Source organism: Pinus tabuliformis, chromosome 6, assembly GCF_031772625.1.
Source record: "Pinus tabuliformis cultivar Carrire ecotype Pingquan chromosome 6, CPIR1, whole genome shotgun sequence".
NCBI lineage: Eukaryota > Viridiplantae > Streptophyta > Pinopsida > Pinales > Pinaceae > Pinus > Pinus tabuliformis.
Window position 1 is genome coordinate 776,222,867 of NC_142292.1, and position 17,604 is coordinate 776,240,470.

The 17,604-nt window shown below is 37.3% G+C and overlaps 1 protein-coding gene across 2 annotated transcripts in view; it reads right to left on the reverse strand.

The window, feature by feature from the left end:
- Nucleotides 1-521: 521 nt before the first annotated feature.
- The window catches only part of EMB2729 (Alpha amylase family protein), a 421,581-nt gene continuing 404,498 nt past the window's right edge, over nt 522-17,604 (reverse strand). For both annotated transcript variants that reach the window (XM_089421556.1, XM_089421555.1), the window contains 3 exons: nt 1,157-1,242; nt 894-948; nt 522-792 (listed from right to left, as the gene is read on the reverse strand). In XM_089421556.1, coding sequence (XP_089277682.1) covers nt 760-792; nt 894-948; nt 1,157-1,242 — 174 coding nt within the window. In that variant the 3' untranslated portion in view covers nt 522-759. The remainder of the gene's footprint in view (nt 793-893; nt 949-1,156; nt 1,243-17,604) is intronic.

Genomic DNA, 17,604 nt, shown 5'->3' on the forward strand with positions numbered 1-17,604 from the left:
TAATAAATTCATCATTTGACAATTGAAATTATACGACGCTCATCAAATTTTCAAAAACAATAAAATTAAATTTATCATATGACAATTACATTGATAACTTCTATTTTTTACCTTTCTGCTTATTTTTTAAATTTTTTCATATATTTAAATTTATTCATATTTTTTTTTGTTTAACTTTTAGTGTTTTATAAAAATTATTGGACAAAATAATGCAGGGACGCATTTGTCCCCAATGTCCCCGCGTCCCTGACGTGCCCCGCAAAAGAAATCCCTGATGTCGCTCAGTCCCCGCAAAAGAGTCATGCTTTGTCGCCAGAAGTCCCCCGCAAAGGAGCTTTGTTTTGTAGCCAAAAACACGTTACCCGGAGTTTCCCCGTCCCTGGAGCGTGGGGAGCGGCGGGGGAAGCATCCCGGTGGAACACTTCTAAAATTTCATTTATGATACAAAATGGCAAGTTCCACCGATAAAATTTCCTTATGATACAAAATGTCAATTTCCAAGTTAGCTCTACACTCCTAAATAGGATTGAACTAAACTAGCAGGAACGGTAGGCATGCAATGGTTCTACCTCTGATCCATATAATACACAAGATCAAAAATTTGGCAATGAAAGCCTCTTGGCGTGAAGATTTTTCTTTCATTCAAAAAGCCCTATATGTTTCCATGGGCCTAAAGGGCAGCCATAAGTTGCAGGTGGATATGAATATTATTCTGATCCATCTTTGACCGAAAAACTTGTAAATTTGAAATTTTTGTACTCAAATGCGAAGGATTCGAGATAGTTTGTAGACCTGCAGTCGGTGGTCCAGTAAGTGATTCATGTCAGTAGTAGCAACCAGCAGCATATATCAATCACAAGAACACACATAAATTTAGCATTACACTCAAGTACCTGAGAACTTTGTTTAGGCAGAAACAAACATAGTGTGTTTGGTAAATTATCAGTCCTGCAAAATGAGCATAGAACCAGTCAAAATCTATGCGATAGAAAGAGATAAGTGAAAGAACTTAAGTGCAACATGTGTCCAATCAGAAGTAAAAAAGAAAATAGATGAGCATTCGAAATCAGAGAATATATTGTTGAAACCAAAAACAGCAAAAAACAGAGCGTTCACACATTTGACTCAAGGAATCAAGAGAAATAATAATGCTTGCCTTTTTCGTACAGTTCTTTGAAGAGCTTGGTCTGATTTAATATGACCTAGTCCACCATATAATGTTTCATCACTGTCTAATAAAACCTGTGGCAGACAATCACATGCACTTGGAAAATTAGTGGATAAATTTTTGTAGCAAGCAAAAGAAGACAAATACAAGATGAAAAAATATTAATGTTTAAATACTACTCAATGATTTTTATGTAACACCGTTCAGCAATATTTGGCAAGTATGTAGTCAGAATGTTGACTACAAAGATGTTGGCATAATGAAATTGCTACAACAATCATAATAGAAGCTACAAATCTTTATGCTGCAACCATGCTTTTGTTGGATCTCTGTATTAAGGCAGACAAAAACCTGTGGTGATTTAGCCACTGTTGTTTCAAAATAAGCATATATAAGAGACATTTCTAAAATAAACAATCTGGTGCACAAACACAAGAAACTAGCATGCAAATAAAGAAATATCTCAGGCTATTGACACTAAGTGGATGAATCTCATATTAAAAGACAAGGATATGCACTTCAAGCTGTTGCAATAAATTTGCATAGATCATATTCTCAATCTCCCATTTATTAAAAAGAAAATATTCAATCATGGTAAATAGATGAATTTTATAGTGATACTCTGGTTTTACTATTCATTTAAGAACACTTCTAAGTTCTAAGACATCTTTTCTAAGCTAGAAGTAGGCTTGAGTCTTGACCATGCATGTTCCCAAGTTGATGTGTTAGCATCCTCCTTTTCTCCAATATGATCATTTCTTGAGTGCCTTGAACATATTTTCCCACAAGGTTGCGGACACTGACATTTCCATTGTAGGATTGCATCCATGCCCTTGAGGACGGCTTTAACTTTGCAATTGTATAACTGTTGTGAAGGCATTTCTTGTCACATCCATTCTCTTTTAAGTCAATGCATGGGATCGTTTACTACTAGAACTTAACTACTTGAAGCTAATAAGTGATCTTTGCACACTAGTGCCAAGGAGACACATTGTGTGCCTGTCGTGAATCCCTGCGTAGCAGTAGACATAAATTGAGAATCCATGACTTGCTTACAGAATATGATCTTGAAAGTGGGAAATCCCTCTGAAACATTAACCAGAACAAGATATCAAAGTTGTTGATAAACTGGTTAGCTGTATACTATTTTACCAAAAATGAGAAAAGTGAAACAAAACAAGAAACAGGTTTGGTATGTCCAACAGAAATTTTTAACTTTCACTGCTAGAATTGTTTTAAGGTTTTTACTATATAATATAGATGCAAAAATAATTTAAAGTAATAGATTTTGCAGATCATTCAAATTTCTACACAGATACCATATCATATTCATAACAAAAATCCTGGGCCATCCTCAATAGCACGATTCATATCCATGCCAAAAAGTTTGCAGTAAAGCAAGTATCAAAATGTTCAAACTTGATTGTCCAATTCATAAGTGATAAATCAGTACACAATCATATTTGAATTCCATCTCAACATTTGTCTCTTTTAGTCTAAAAGATACAAAGCCACTGTCTTGACCAGGATCAATCGTATTAGAACTACATCCTTATAACATCTTTTCTACATTTGCTTGCAGCACCTTCAAACGCAGCCCATCATCAACATCAGAACCAGCATAGTCCCATATCCTAGTGAGTCAAACAAGATAGTACGCCTATTGTCATATAGAAGGTGAAGATTTGAGTGAACATACAAAACTCTAGAGTCTTTATTAAACTTAGGAAATTCCTCTCCATTGAATGGATGAAGGAATAATCACTCCAATTTCATTCACATACTGACCAATTAGTCACCTATGTAGTGAAATGGAGACGGTATGATTAAAAAGTTGAATAAAGAAATTTACATAATTTTCTTAAACTTGAAAAGAAAGATACAAGCTTGGTTTATAGTTACCTAAGAGAAGCAAATGAATAGCCAGGCAACAAAACAAAGGAGTACTGGCTCCATACTGCTCCCAAAAGTCTAGGGGCACAGTTTATTCTTGTTCTGTGTACATTTCTGCTCATTAAAGTGTCCCTCAGATCTCAATATTTGCACAACTCAACTTGTATAGTATTACAATCATCACAATTGTATTCCAATTTGCCATAACCTCTCCATCCATGTTTGGTTTCTTATGAAACCACTTGCGCTTGAGAAAAATAACAACTAAGTAGACAAGGTCGTCAAACATCTTCCATCTTGTGAGACTCAAATCACGCACTACATCTTGGTTTGATTGTCATTCTTCAAAGTTAAAATGCTCACTAAACATATCTTGATGAAGCCTTTCCCTCATTTGATAAAGGTTTTCATAAACATCCCTTGTTCTTGCATTACTTTAATAAAATTGTGAAACAATTAAACAATATGAGTAAACATTGTAACCGCATCTTCCACCCGCCTTCAGAAATCACCATATAAGTAATCAATTATAAGGTCCTCAAAATCTCTACCATCATTAGAACAAAACCCCTTCCACCTTTTACACTTGGAGAAACTATCGTCTCTATGTGACTAGCACATTTTTAAGAAGCGTTGCAACATAATGAACTTGGATGCAAACCTAGCTTTGAATATCACAGAAGTTGCAAGGTAGAATATATTGTATAGATTGCCATAGATGTTGCACAATTATTGATGAAGCATTTTATTAACATCTTTTAGCAGTTGGTTAGTGCAATGAACAAAGAGTCCAAAATATATTTGTGTACTCATCCTTAATCAAAACTTTTACATGCATGTTATTGGTTGCACAAACTATCACAATCCGAACCACATTTTCTTAGCCATCTTTTCAACAACCTATATGAAGGGGCCCATCAAATAAGCATCGTCCTTGGTCTTCCTTATAAAGTCGTGACATTTCAGAAACATGACCCCTCATGGACTAGTAACTAATACATTAATGAAAAGTCACTAAAGTATATCTGTCCAACCATATGAGACAATTAGACACCCCAGTGTTGATTTTCTAGGGCACAGACTAGAATTAATTTTCTTCTATATGATAACTATTTTCAATGATTATTAATTCACAGATAACATTCATTTAATCATTAAGCAGTTAGACAAAAGAAAATATCAACCATTAAAACCATGAAAGAATAGTAGAGAAATAACCTTGAAACCATGAGACAAGAGACAAAAATTAGGCCTGAGGCCAAGGCAAAACCCACAAGGGGAAAACCCAAAAATTCTTTCTTATGTGTGTCAGAGAGAGTTCAAAGTTCATCAATACATCAAAAACAACATCAAGATGATAGCCAAACCAATATCCAAGAACAAGAAGAAATCCCAAATCCTCCTGAGATTTCGGCCCTCCATTTCAGACTTATTCCTTCGTTGGATCAGAGTTGAGCAATGTGAAAATTCGGTGATCCCAAATCCTATTACATATTTCTCCTATTTGTTAAATTACTTAAACAAATTATTTGCAGTTTTCTACGGTAAATATCGAAATACATACACTGCAGCCTTTACAAATAAAATTTTGCAGAAAGTAAACACAAGGAAAATACTAGCATATATATAACCACAATGACACAATTATTTTTGGACAATTGTCCCCAGAAAAAACCCAATGTGGAAAAACCGGTGCAGCAAATGAGGGTTTCTTTTTTTAATCTTCAACAATAATTTATGTATAAGATACAGATAGACAAAATAGAGGAAGAATCACTGAGAAATTTACTGATGAATTTCTCACTCCACAGCATTTTTCTGACCCCGAAGAGAGCCTCCTTCCCTTTCGCTGGCTTTTCTGCAACACCCTCTGCCCAGTGACTGCGTAGGGCCTGCGTCACTCTCTCTGCGCTGATCATCTGCGTCCCTCCTTTGTGTTGCCCCTTCCAGATTTGTCCTGCACTCTCAAACTATGTTGACGCCCTCTCTTTCCCACCTGCAACTCACTCTTGAGTCTATTTTTTCTTGCCGAACTTCAGCCACTGAGAAAATTGATCCGCTTAAGCAACTCAACATCTACTCTAGTGTGTTCTCCATCAACCCATCGACTTCTTCTTATAATCTTCTATTGGAATACTAACGACCAAGATTAAATCATAATCAATGGCTAAGATTAACTAGAAATCGATCCATGTCTTCTTCTAGAAGATTCTCAAGATGACTTAATTAATACCCTTTAGTTAACCAGATTTCCTAAGTTTAGACTTAGAAACCATTAAATGAAAATTAATTATTTTAATTAAGTCGTCTCTAGGTGGAATTTCTAGAAACGATTTATGGGTTTGTAGAATACATGTATTCTAGCCTCTCCACAAAATTTCATCGCTAGATCACGTCTGATGCTACAAAAATCAACAAGCAAGACAAAGTTGATGATGTACAAATGATGGAGGAAGGCTCCTTTATATAGTGATCAAAAAGGGGTCGAATGGGTGCCTCTTAGGGGCCCAACCGACTTGTACAAAAAGAGGCCGACTGAAATATATTTTGGAGGCAAAACATAAATTCAAATTTTCCATTTCTCTCACATGATGAAAAATACCGACCATGGCTACAATATTTCCAACACTCCCTCTTAACCAGGGAGGTATTTTCATTCTCTCTCATATGTACATATCTCATCATAAGGAAAGTAGATGGCATCACAATCCAATTTCAACACTCCCTCTTAGCCAGGGAGACATACTTCAGTTGCACCATAGATTTCATCTCGGCTAAACAATGATGTCTCAATCCACAACTAATGATAGTGGAGATCGATTTACCACAACCAAGTCCATGGAAGTCACATTTGACCTTCGTAAATATCACACACTCCCTACCAGTCTCTAGGTCAAGCTCCATGACCTAAAGGAGTATATTATAGATCTCATCTCAAATGTACATGTCTCATCATAAGGAAAGTTGATATCTGCATCATCATCTCATCTCAATTGAAAAATGATGTCTTGATCCATAGAAGAAGAATGATCCACAATCGACGATAAGGGAGATTGCTAGTTTTTTATTGATATGGTAGCATCAGATAGGTGTTCTAGTCTCAGATGATGCTAAGAGGCTAAGGAACACGAGATCTCCAAAACCCATAAAAGGTTTCGCAAGATAAGCTTGGGAAACACCTTAATTTAATTAATTTTCCATAATTAAATTATTTCCTAAGTCTAATTAAGGAAAAGTGGTAAATTAAAGTTAATTAATTAAGGATGTTCGAGATTTCTCTATGGGCTTCTATTGATGAAGTCAAATTGATCTTAACCATCGATGGAGATTAAATTGTGGCTGTTGAAATTCGAATAAGAGATTATAAGAGTAGGATGAAGGGCTTCGAGATAGCGTTAGTGTGATCATTGTGAGCAGGGTAGATCAAGCTACCTAGTTTGCAGTGTTCAGTAAGGGCGTAGTTTGAGCCAAGGAAAGAGCATCAAAAGAGGGAACAGTAGGGATTTGAGTGTAGAAATCCAGTGGAGAGATTCCTAGTATTTTTTCAATTCGGAGTGGCAGGAAGAGGGACGCTTAATTCATCTGCAAAGGAGGCCATACAAGTGTGAATAACTAGAAACCCTAGTGTGAGTTGCCAGAAGAGCCACATATCAGTAATTGAAGGTCAGATCTATTTCTGTAAGATAGAGAAAGTGGTTTCCAATGATAGAGGGAGGCAGGATGCCTCAGTTACACCCAGTTTCCAGGCAGTGCGAGTGGATCCAGAGCCACTAGTGCGCATTCTAGGCAAAGGTGCGAGTAGCCAACAGGGGGTGCGAGTGGCTGGATAGAAGCTGAGTTGATTTGCATAGGAGATCTAGGATCTCTAGTATATTTTGTCGGTGTATTGTCGGAGGCTAGCTAGTTGGACATCTAGTTGTAATAATTCTCAAATTATTGCATAATAAGATAAACCCTCAACTGTTGTCGTTGAGACTCCAAAGAGAGATTATAAGAATAGGTTGAAGGGCTTCGAGATAGCATTGGTGTGATCATTGTGAGTAGGGTAGATCGAGCTACCTAGTTTGCAGTCTTCAATAAGGGCGTAGTTTGAGCCAAGGAAAGAGCATCAGAAGAGGGAGCAGTAGGGATTTGAGAGTAGAGATCCAAAGGAGAGATTCCTAGTATTTTTCTAGTGTTGGAGTGGCAGGAAAAGGGAGGTTGAATTCATCAGCAAAGGAGGCCATATAAGCAGTGTGAATAGCTAGAAACCCTAGTGTGAGTTGTGAGAACAACAACATATCAGTAGTTGAAGGCCAAATCTATTTCTGGAGATAGAGAAAGTGGTTTCCAGTGACAGAGGGAGGCAAGATGCCTCAGTTACACCCAATTTCCGGGCAGTACGAGTGGATCTAGAGCCACCAATGCGCATTTTGGGCAAATGTGCAAGTAGACAACAGGGGGTGTGAGTGGTTGGATAGAAGCTGAGTTGATTTGCATGGGAGATCTGGGATCTCTAGTATATTTTTCCTGTGAATTGCCAGAGGATAGCTAGTTGGGAATTCAGTTGTAATAATTCTCAAATTGCTGCATAATAAGATAAACCCTCACCTGTTGTCGTTGAGACTCCAACGAGAGACTATAAGAGTAGGTTGAAGGGCTTTGAGATAGCATTAGTGTTATCATTGTGAGCAGGGTAAATTGAGCTACCTAGTTTGCAGTCTTTAGTAAGGGCGTAGTTTGAGCCAAGGAAAGAGCATCAAAAGAGGGAGCAGTAGGGATTTGAGAGTAGAGATCCAGAGGATAGATTCCTAGTATTTTTCCAGTGTCGGAGTGGCAGGAAAATGGAGGCTGAATTCATTTGCAAAGGAGGCCATATAAGAAGTGAGAATAGCTAGAAACCCTAGTGTGAGTTGCGAGAAGAGCCACATATCAATAGTTGAAGGCCAGATCTATTTTTGGAAGATAGAGAAAGTGGTTTCCAATGAGAGAGGGAGGCAAGACGCCTCAGTTACACCTAGTTTTTAGGCAGTGCGAGTGGATCTAGAGCCACCAGTGCGCATTCTAGGCAAATGTGTGAGTAGCCAACAGGGGGTGTTGGTGGCTGGATAGAAGCTGAGTTGATTTGCATAGGAGATCTAGGATCTCTAACATATTTCGCCAATGTATTGCCGAGGGATAGCTAGTTGGACATCCAATTGTAATAATTTTCAAATTGTTGCATAATAAGATAAACCCTCACCTGTTGCACCAACTTTCACTTTGAGGGTTTTTCCAAAAATATTGGTGTCATTTTTATGTGTGTGCCCATCTATTTCTCAGTTCTTGATTTATAATTCCACAACGCTTTTATTGTGAAGAATGCATTAGTGATTTAAACATTATTTTCCATAAACAAATAAACTACTAATAGTTAGGAGATTAAACTCTAGCTGTTGCATTCGAGGAATTTTCACATGGTATCAGAGCATTGTTGATAAGATCAGAGGCTCATAAGCGAAGGAAGCGAGATTGTGCAGTTCCAGAGGGAGATCGGAGCACAATATTTCCAAATCTGCACTAGCCAACCAAGCGGTGTGAATTGTGTTGAAATGTGTAACTAGGTTCGATCTCCATAATGTTTGTTGTAATTATGATTTTATGTATGATGTAAAGAGAAAAAGAAATTTATTATTTTCATTCTCGATGCATGGGTTTCATGCTCAAGGTAAATTTATTTATAGGTCAAGCACCCATTGAGTGCTTCTAGGTTTGTCACAAAATTACGAAGACAAAAGAGTCATTGTCATACATGTAAGACACCTTTGGGCATCTTGTATTATGTAAAAGAAATTTATCTGTCATAAAAGACCCTCCAAGACCTTGTGAAAGAGCTGCAACAAGTCAACCTACATGAAAGATCAAGTCGGCCTCATGCAGGCAATTTGTACCCCTAGAAAGCCTATATATAAGAAGGAACTCGACCTCATTTGGACACACAACAAGCAAGTTTGATCTCCTTAAGAAAGAAGTTGGAAAAAGGACCAAAATCAAGGATAAGAAGAAGAGCAAGATCGAAGTTTTGGACCTCTCTCTCTCTCTTGTGTTAGGGTTTCTAAAGTTGTTGGGCAAGTCGAAATTGCAAAAGATATTGTTTGGGGAGTCAAAATTGCAAAAGTTTTTGGCCAAGTCAACACTGTAGAAAGAGTTGTTGGGAAAGTCGAAATTACAAAAGTTGTTTGGGCTCAAAGTTGCTAGAAAAGTTGTTGGGGTCGAAGTTGCTGGAAAAGTTGTTGGAGAAGTTGTTGAAAGGTCAAAGGTTGTTGTTGTGAGTTGTCTAAGGATAGCTCATCAAGAAGGAAGGCTGACTTGGTCTTGGAGGGATCTTTGTAAAGGGTCTTAGGTCTTGGAATTCGTCATTTGAAGATTCTATAAAGAAGAGAAGAATTCTTGTGGGTTTTCCTCTCAAGAAGAGAGGTTTTAGCCTTGGATAGCAACCTAGATCTTGTGTTCTATTGTCCCTTTGATCTTCAGTGTTTGATAGTTGTTTGATGATAGAGAACACAATAATAATCAGTGAAAGAACAAGTTATAACAAGTACCTCAAGTTAAATAAAAGAACATCAGAAGTAGTTATCAAAGTAAGAGAAATTAGCTAATCTAGTTGCCCCTAGATTTCTCAACATGGTATCAAAGTTAAGGTGACTACAAGAAGAAGAAGAGGAAACCAGAAGATCACATCATTGAACAAGGATACATAAGGGCCAAGCACACGGAAATTATTGAGATGGACTAAGAAGCACCAAGAAGGAGCACTCATCTTAAGGATTACATCATCACTAGGAGAAGAAGACCTCAAGGACCCTATCTCCACTCAAAGGTAGAAGGATTACATATTTGAATCATCTTGAAGTTTCCATATTCTACATCCAAAGGAAGCAAGAAGAAGCATTGCCATCATCATCAAAGATATCAACGTGATCTCCCTCAAATTGAAGCAAAGATCACATCTCAAACATCCTCGAAGAAAGCTATCATCATCAAGAAGTGATCTTCAATCATCAACACCATCAAGAAAACATCAAGTTGAAGATATCTACAAAAGGAGCATCTTCACTTGACGAGTAAGTATTTCATATTTATGTCTGAATCTACTATCAAAAAGACTTCATTTTGCAAGGAAAGCAACAAACTGGTTGGGTCATCACATTTCCTTACATGGAAGAAGAGGATAGATTTGATCCTCATAGAGAATGAAGTTATTGGACATGTTAAGGGTTCAATCTCCAAACCATCCCAAGAGGAAGCTTAAGCACTATCGAAGTATATGAAAGGGGAAATAAGGACTCAAAGAATCCTCATAGAATCACTCAAGCATTCCCTCATCCCTTATGTAGCAAAGTTGGAGAAATCAAAAGAAATCTATGATAGGCTGGTAGAAAATTCTCCATAAGCAATGCAAGAGGAGTTATATCATTAAGAACCGAACTATACAAAATGAAGGCATCAAAAGATGAAGGGATGGCCTCATACCTTATGAGGGTGTCACAAATAAGAGATCAACTACAAGAATTAGGAGAAATAATGTCTGATAAAGAAATGACCACCGTTGTGCTCAATGCACTACCTGATGAATGGGGCAACTTTGTATCAAGTATCTATGGAAAGAAGGAAGCTACTCCATTCAATGAACTTTGGTCATTATGTAAGATTGAAGAAACTAGGTTGAAGGAAAAGAGCAATGTTGGATCAAATTAACAAGTTCAAGCATGTGTTTCCATGGCCAGGAGAAAAGGAAAGTTTGAAAAGTTTGATCCTCGGAAAAAGAAGAAAATCGATATGTCAAAGATACAATGTTATGAGTGTAATGAATATGGGCACTTTAAAAGGAATTGTCCTAAACTTAAGACGGACAACAAGAAGAGAAAAGAAAGAAATGAAGCCCATGTCGCCAAGGAAATGGAAGAATCTGAAAAGAAGAAGACTAAGAAAGAAGACGTAAAAGACCTCTGCTATGACTAAAATATACTTGAGTTCTTTTTAATTTTGTAGAAGACAACAATCATGATGGAAAGCATCAAGATGCATTAGAGTTGAAATAGAGATGACATTGTAATAGAAGCTTGGAAGGATAGCTAAAGTAGAAGTCTACATGTTTATAGTGGACATCATGATAGAAATGGCATTTCCATTGGAAGCATACACGGACAACCAAAGTAGCAGTATATATGGTTGGAGGAAAGTCATCTAACAAGATAGAAAATAAAGAAATCATCATACATCATCATCATTAGGAAGGAGCATTTGCAAAATGAGGATCATCAAGATCCTCCATTGGAATATTCATTAGAAGGTTCACCTCTACTAAGAAGAAGCAAGTGCCTCGCAAATAGTCCACATTCCACCTTGTGTGGGATCCACTGGTAAGGTATGATGACAAAGATGTGCAACATGTTGAGTTAGTTGAAGTACTTTCATCTTCAAGCAAGGAAAGGAAGTTGCTAGAAGGAAGTCTAGATGACCAAAAGAAGGAAAAGGTATGTATATACTTAATAGATAAAGTCATGTCACCATATAGTTGCAGATAGCATGGTTGAATGCTCTATCTCATGAACATGATTGAAGAAGAATGATCTCTTCCATTAGAATCATGATGCATGAAGGCATGTAGACAATGTGCCTTCAACTCTTCTACATATTGATAAGATGAAATCAACATAATATGACCTCATATGGAAGATGAGGTGGTTGACAATGATGGTTCCTATGATGAAGGAACTATGTATAGAAGTTCTTGAGGAAGCAATATGTGAAGAAAGGAAGAAGAGTTCGTGAAAGATGCAACTATAGTCACGTAAGATAATATAAGTGATCAACATCTGATAACTAGAAGAATTAGCTATGACATCTCCATGGAGAAGGTATAAAGACCCTGATAAAGTCTAGAAAAGAAGGAGACCCTTGATATTGAATGTCTTGGAGATGGAGTCATACATGTGCAGGATGTTGATGTTGCTAGAAGTTGATGTCATGACGAAAGGCCATCGTAAAAAGGTAATTTTGATTTGATGTTCATTTTGATTTTTGAAAACATCTAGTTGGCTTGAAATAGGGCTACCACAAGAGAGTTGTAGAAGTCACCTACAACGAGTACTCAAGTGATTGGATGGAAGATCTTGAAAGAAACATGACTTGGAAGAGGTAGTTGTATGAAGAAAAGCCAGATGTGGACTAGAAGATCATTTTTCGATGAAGGGAAGGATGACATGACTATTGGTTCAACACTATGGTTCATTGAAGGAAAGTGACGAAGAAGATGGTTGATACCTACGAAGAAGATCTGGAAGATGAAGGCTCCATGGTGAAGAAGTTGAAGTTCATGACATCGGAAAGAGGATCCCTACAAGCAGCTGATAGTACCATGATCTCCACCAAAGAGCAGATAGTTGATGTTGGAAACAATTCCCTAGTTGAGACAGAGCTTGGGCAAGCCTCTGGCTAAGAGCGAGCTTGGGTATATTCCTTGTATAAGAATGATTAGATCCTCCCTGGTTAAGAGGGAGTGACAGATATGGTTCTCTACTTCATGTGTCTTGCACTAGACCAGGACTAACAGTTGTAAGTCTTAGTGAAGGAGATGAGGGAGAGAAGGACACATCATTCTTCTCTTCATGTTATGAAGAAAGAATGGAGGATTGGGTAACCATATGAGATTGATTCCAATAGGCAATATTAGTTGAAGAGGAAATTCCTTGAGGATGTGTTATTCCAAAATAGGAATTGTCCTAGAAGGACATACCTTGTGAACATCTAGGTGGGGTATGTGCCTTAAGAGATAATGATGATGGTGTCTATTAGTCATTGTTTCACCAGCATTGTTCTTTGATCTTGTGGAGAGATAGAGTTGTTAGTCAAGGCCTTGCTATGTGACAATGTTGGTTGGTATGATGAGATGCAATGAGATAAGTTGAAATAATAGCTTATGAGATGGCACCCATTGAGTGCTTCTAGGTTTGTCATACAATTATGAAGACAAAAGAGTCATTGTCATACATGTAAGACCCCATTGGGCATCTTGTATTATGTAAAAGAAATTTATTTGAGTCATAAAAGACCCTCCAAGACCTTGTCAATGAGCTACAACAAGTCAACCTACATGAAAGATCAAGTCGACCTCATGGAGGCAATTCATACCCCTAGAAAGCCTATATATAATAAGGAACTCAACCTCATTCGGACACACAACAAGCAAGTTTGATCTCCTCCAGAAAGAAGCTGGAAAAAAGGACGAAAATAAAGGATAACAAGTAGAAGAGCAAGCTTGAAGTTTTGGACCTCGACCTCCCTCTCACTCTCTTGTGTTAGGGTTTCTAAAGTTGTTGGGCAAGTCGAAGTTGTAGAAGAAATTGTTGGGGAAGTTGAAATTGCAGAAGTTGTTAGGCAAGTCGAAATTGCAGAAAGACTTGCTAGGAAAGTCAAAATTGCAGAAGTTACTGGAGGTTGAAGTTGCTGGAAAAGTTGTTGGGGTCGAAGTTGTTGCTATAAGGTCAAAGGTTAGTGTTGTACGCTATGTAAGGAAAGCTCATCAAAAAGGAAGGTTGACCTGGTCTTGGAGGGGTCTTTGTCAAGGGTCTTAGGTCTTGGAATTTGTCATTTGAAGACTCTATAAGAAGAGAAGAATTCTTGTGGGTTTTCCTCTCAAGAGGAGAGGTTTTGGCCCTGGCTAGCAACCTACATCTTGTGCCTCATCTCTTTGATCTTCATTGTTTGGTCGTTGTTTGATGATAGAGAACACAATAATAATCAAGTGAAAGAAGAAGTTAATAGCAAGTACCTCAAGTTAAATAAAAGAACATCACACACAGTTATCAAAGTAAGAGAAATAACCTAATCTAGTTGCCCCTAGATTTCTCAACAAATTGTTGGGGCATGAAAATCAATTTCCAGTTCAGGGTGAAGGAAAAACTCGATTTGCCCCAGAAGCAGTAGCAGCAAAAAAAGGATTTGCCGGAGAGAGGGTTCCGGTGAGCAGATCAATGATTTTGTAGAGTAGATTTGGGTGCAAAGATTTGCAAAAAGGGTTTGCCATTGCAAATCTGCACAGAACAAGAAGAGAAAAGTACACTTGCAGAGTTTCCATTTTATTTCTCAATGGATTTCTAGTTGGAGGAAAGGAGGTTGTGATTTCTAGCAACAGAAGGCCGTAACATATTTGTTAGTGTAGCCAGTTGTTGAAAATTGGCAGCTGAGGGTTGAATTTCCTTTTAAAAAATCTCATTTCTAACTATTCTATAGTGACTTTCTAAAAATTGAAATTCATGTCTACCATTTCAAACATGACTTTCCAAAAACAATAAATCAACTTTGCTTCAATTGGTAATCAAGTATAGATGATGGAAAATCACTTAACTTATCCTTAATCAATCTTAATTGCTCAATTTTTACACAATCATCAATTTTATCATTATTATTATCCTTATGATACTATAATACTATTATTAAAAGGGAATTACATGTTACCTTTCCTAATTGGCACTCATTCATGCCACTTCAGACCTCCCTCTCCTTGATGGCACTCATACCCCTCTCACTCTCTTAATGGATTTGTTGTACTCCTCTTACATGCACTAAAAACTCGTCATAAAAGATTCCTCTTACGCACTCTTCAATGCATATGTTACACTCTCTCCTTCAAGGCATGCACACTCCTCTTTATGGCATGAGTTACAAAGGCAAGCATATCACTTTTATGGCATGAGTTATGAAGGCAAGTGTACCTCCTTAATGGCATAAGTTACAAAGGTATGCATACCCCCTAAATGGCATATGTAACTCTCCCTCAAGGCATTCGATTTACTCCTCCTTCATGACTCGAACTCCTTGCTCCTCCTATATATATGAGTCTCTCATCTTCACTCTTACTCACTTGTGCATTGTCAAAGGGGACTTCAATCTTGTGAAAGAGAGAGTTGCAGAGACTAGAGAAGGACTCGGAGAGTGAGAGAGAGACTTGGAGAGTAAGAACAGAACTTGGTGAGCCAAAGTGATTCAATATTTGAATTAGCTACTGCTATCAAAGATCTTCTTTAGATTTGGGTGAAATTCTTCATCCTCTCATTGTATTTTGTTTCTTTGCTGAACAATTGATTTCTAATAGAAGAATCTGGTTGGGTTTTCCCTTTGTGGGTTTTTCGCAGGTCATTGAACCTAAATTCTCTGTCTTATTATGTTCTTGGATGTCTTCTATTTTTCATATGGTTTATATGGTGTATGTTCTATCTACAATTTCTTAACTAATATTGCAACTGCAAGAAATTTCATTTTTTTAAGTAATTGTTTTAGCATAGAACATCAAGTTTGAACACCAATACGAGTTTCAAGGTTACTAGTATGTGTGCCGAATTCCGAAGGACTTCCAGGAGGTAGAGTAAGTTACCCAATAGAAGCAATAGGCAATGCAAATTCCGGCAAGGACACTGGAAGGCAAGAGTAGTAATAGATTTGCGCATTCTTGGGGAGTGCATTAGCAATGAGAAGGCCAAGTTGCCAAAAGGAAGGAGATTTCCAACATATAGTCCTCCAGTTTATTTGAGTTTCACAGAGATGACCATAGTAGGACATAGAGATCAAGACAGACTTGACAGAACTTCAAACTTTGGTGTCTGGAAGGCCAAGTTGTAGTTCCTTTTGGATGAGCATGGTCTGAAGGAGTTCGTGACAGTAGTTGTAGCTGAACTGACAGACCCTATCTAGTATATTGATTTCAAGAAGGATATGGCCAAAGCAAAGAGGATGGTCCTAGATGAGTTGGGGATCATATCGTCCCACACATTACCGAGAAGAATATAGCAAAGCACATGTGGGATGCCACTGTGACATTGTACTAGGATCCATTTGAGAATCAAAAAATGATTCTCAAGGAGATGCTGAGGAAAACAAAGATGCAGAAAGATGAGATTGTTACATCTTACTTCACCAAAATTCAGGGAGTCTGAGATGAACTTGCAGCTGTAGGAGAGAAACCAACAAATAGTGAACTAGTGTGGATAGCTCTAAATGGGTTTACCAAGGAATGGCGAACCTTCATTTAGGGAATCAGTCGATGCAATGTCACTTGGGAGCGGGAGCGAAAGCGGGGAGGGGGAGCGAAAACGGGAGCAGGAGCGACATTTTCAGAAGCTCCCGGTTTGGGAGCGAATCCCGGAGCATTTTTTATATAATATGTATATTTTTTATATTTTGATACATATATGTCAACAAAAACATGTAGAATAATGAATTAAATATAAAAAACATAAAAAAACATAGATTGAACCATACAACAACAATCATCTAGAAGTTATAATCTTCGTCAACCACATCCACAAGTTAGTAACATAGTAACATACAACATATTGAGTCTCATGATTCATCAATATTAAAGTTTCAAGCTTTCAAAATTCAATATATAACATTTATCATCATTGATCACCAAAGTTGTACTTGTAAGCTAAGTGTAACCATTACAACAAATAATATCTAACATGAAATGAAATGTTATAAATGAAATGAAATGAAACAACTTTCAACTTTCATGAAGCATCATATTCATAACTCATTACTAATGAGTTATAATTGCTAACTTCAAACTTAAATTGTCATATATTGTTTAAAAAAATATCATAATAAATATGAAAGAGTCAATAGTTATAAAAGCTACTAGAAACTAGAAAAGAGAAGTAAATCTATTATCTATTTCTTATGCTTGGGCCTCTTGCCACCACGAGAAATGTCTAATTTTTTAGTCTTGTTGGAAAATCAGGATCTTTGTCATTAATATCACCCTCTAAGCATTAATATCCAGAGGTATCTTTGTCATTACCTCTGTATCTATAGGGATCTTTGTCATTAATATCACCCTCTAAGGATTAACATAAGATAGAACAAGCATAGCATGTCAAGTCAAGATTTTGTTTGAGTGATGCGTACATTTTTAGGAGGGTCATGATAGAGGAGTTCGACAAACAATGTCACTAACATCAAGGTACATAGAGGGATTGGTGTTCTTGATTAAATACGAGTTCCATACCCTAATACATGACAAAAGTCAATGGAAACATTGCAATCCCCCAATCCTGAAATCCTAAAAAACTGATAATTCTGCTAGATTTTGAATGAAATCTAAAATTCTACTCTCCATATGAAATCCAATGAGGCCGAAACCACTCTCAAACATCCTGAGTCATTTCATGGTAATGTTAAAAATTTAAGTAAAAGGATGAAAACGAATATTAAGGATAATGTCACTTTTACTTTAAGAATTTAACATGACCATGAATAGCATATCAATACTAGGGCCTAGACTTGATCATTAAGTTGCCCCACTCAAAAATTATTTGTTTCTTTAAAAAAAAATTGCATTTCAAACATTACTACAAAAAAAAAATTGCAAAAAAGGCAAAACGCTCCCGAAATCGCTCCCGAAAAGGCAGGGAGCGAAAATTATTTTAGGGAGCGCACTCCCGAAATCGCTCCCATCTCGGGAGCGATTTCGGGAGCACGCTCCCGACCCGCTCTCGAGTCGCTCCCGCCCGGACCGCGGATTG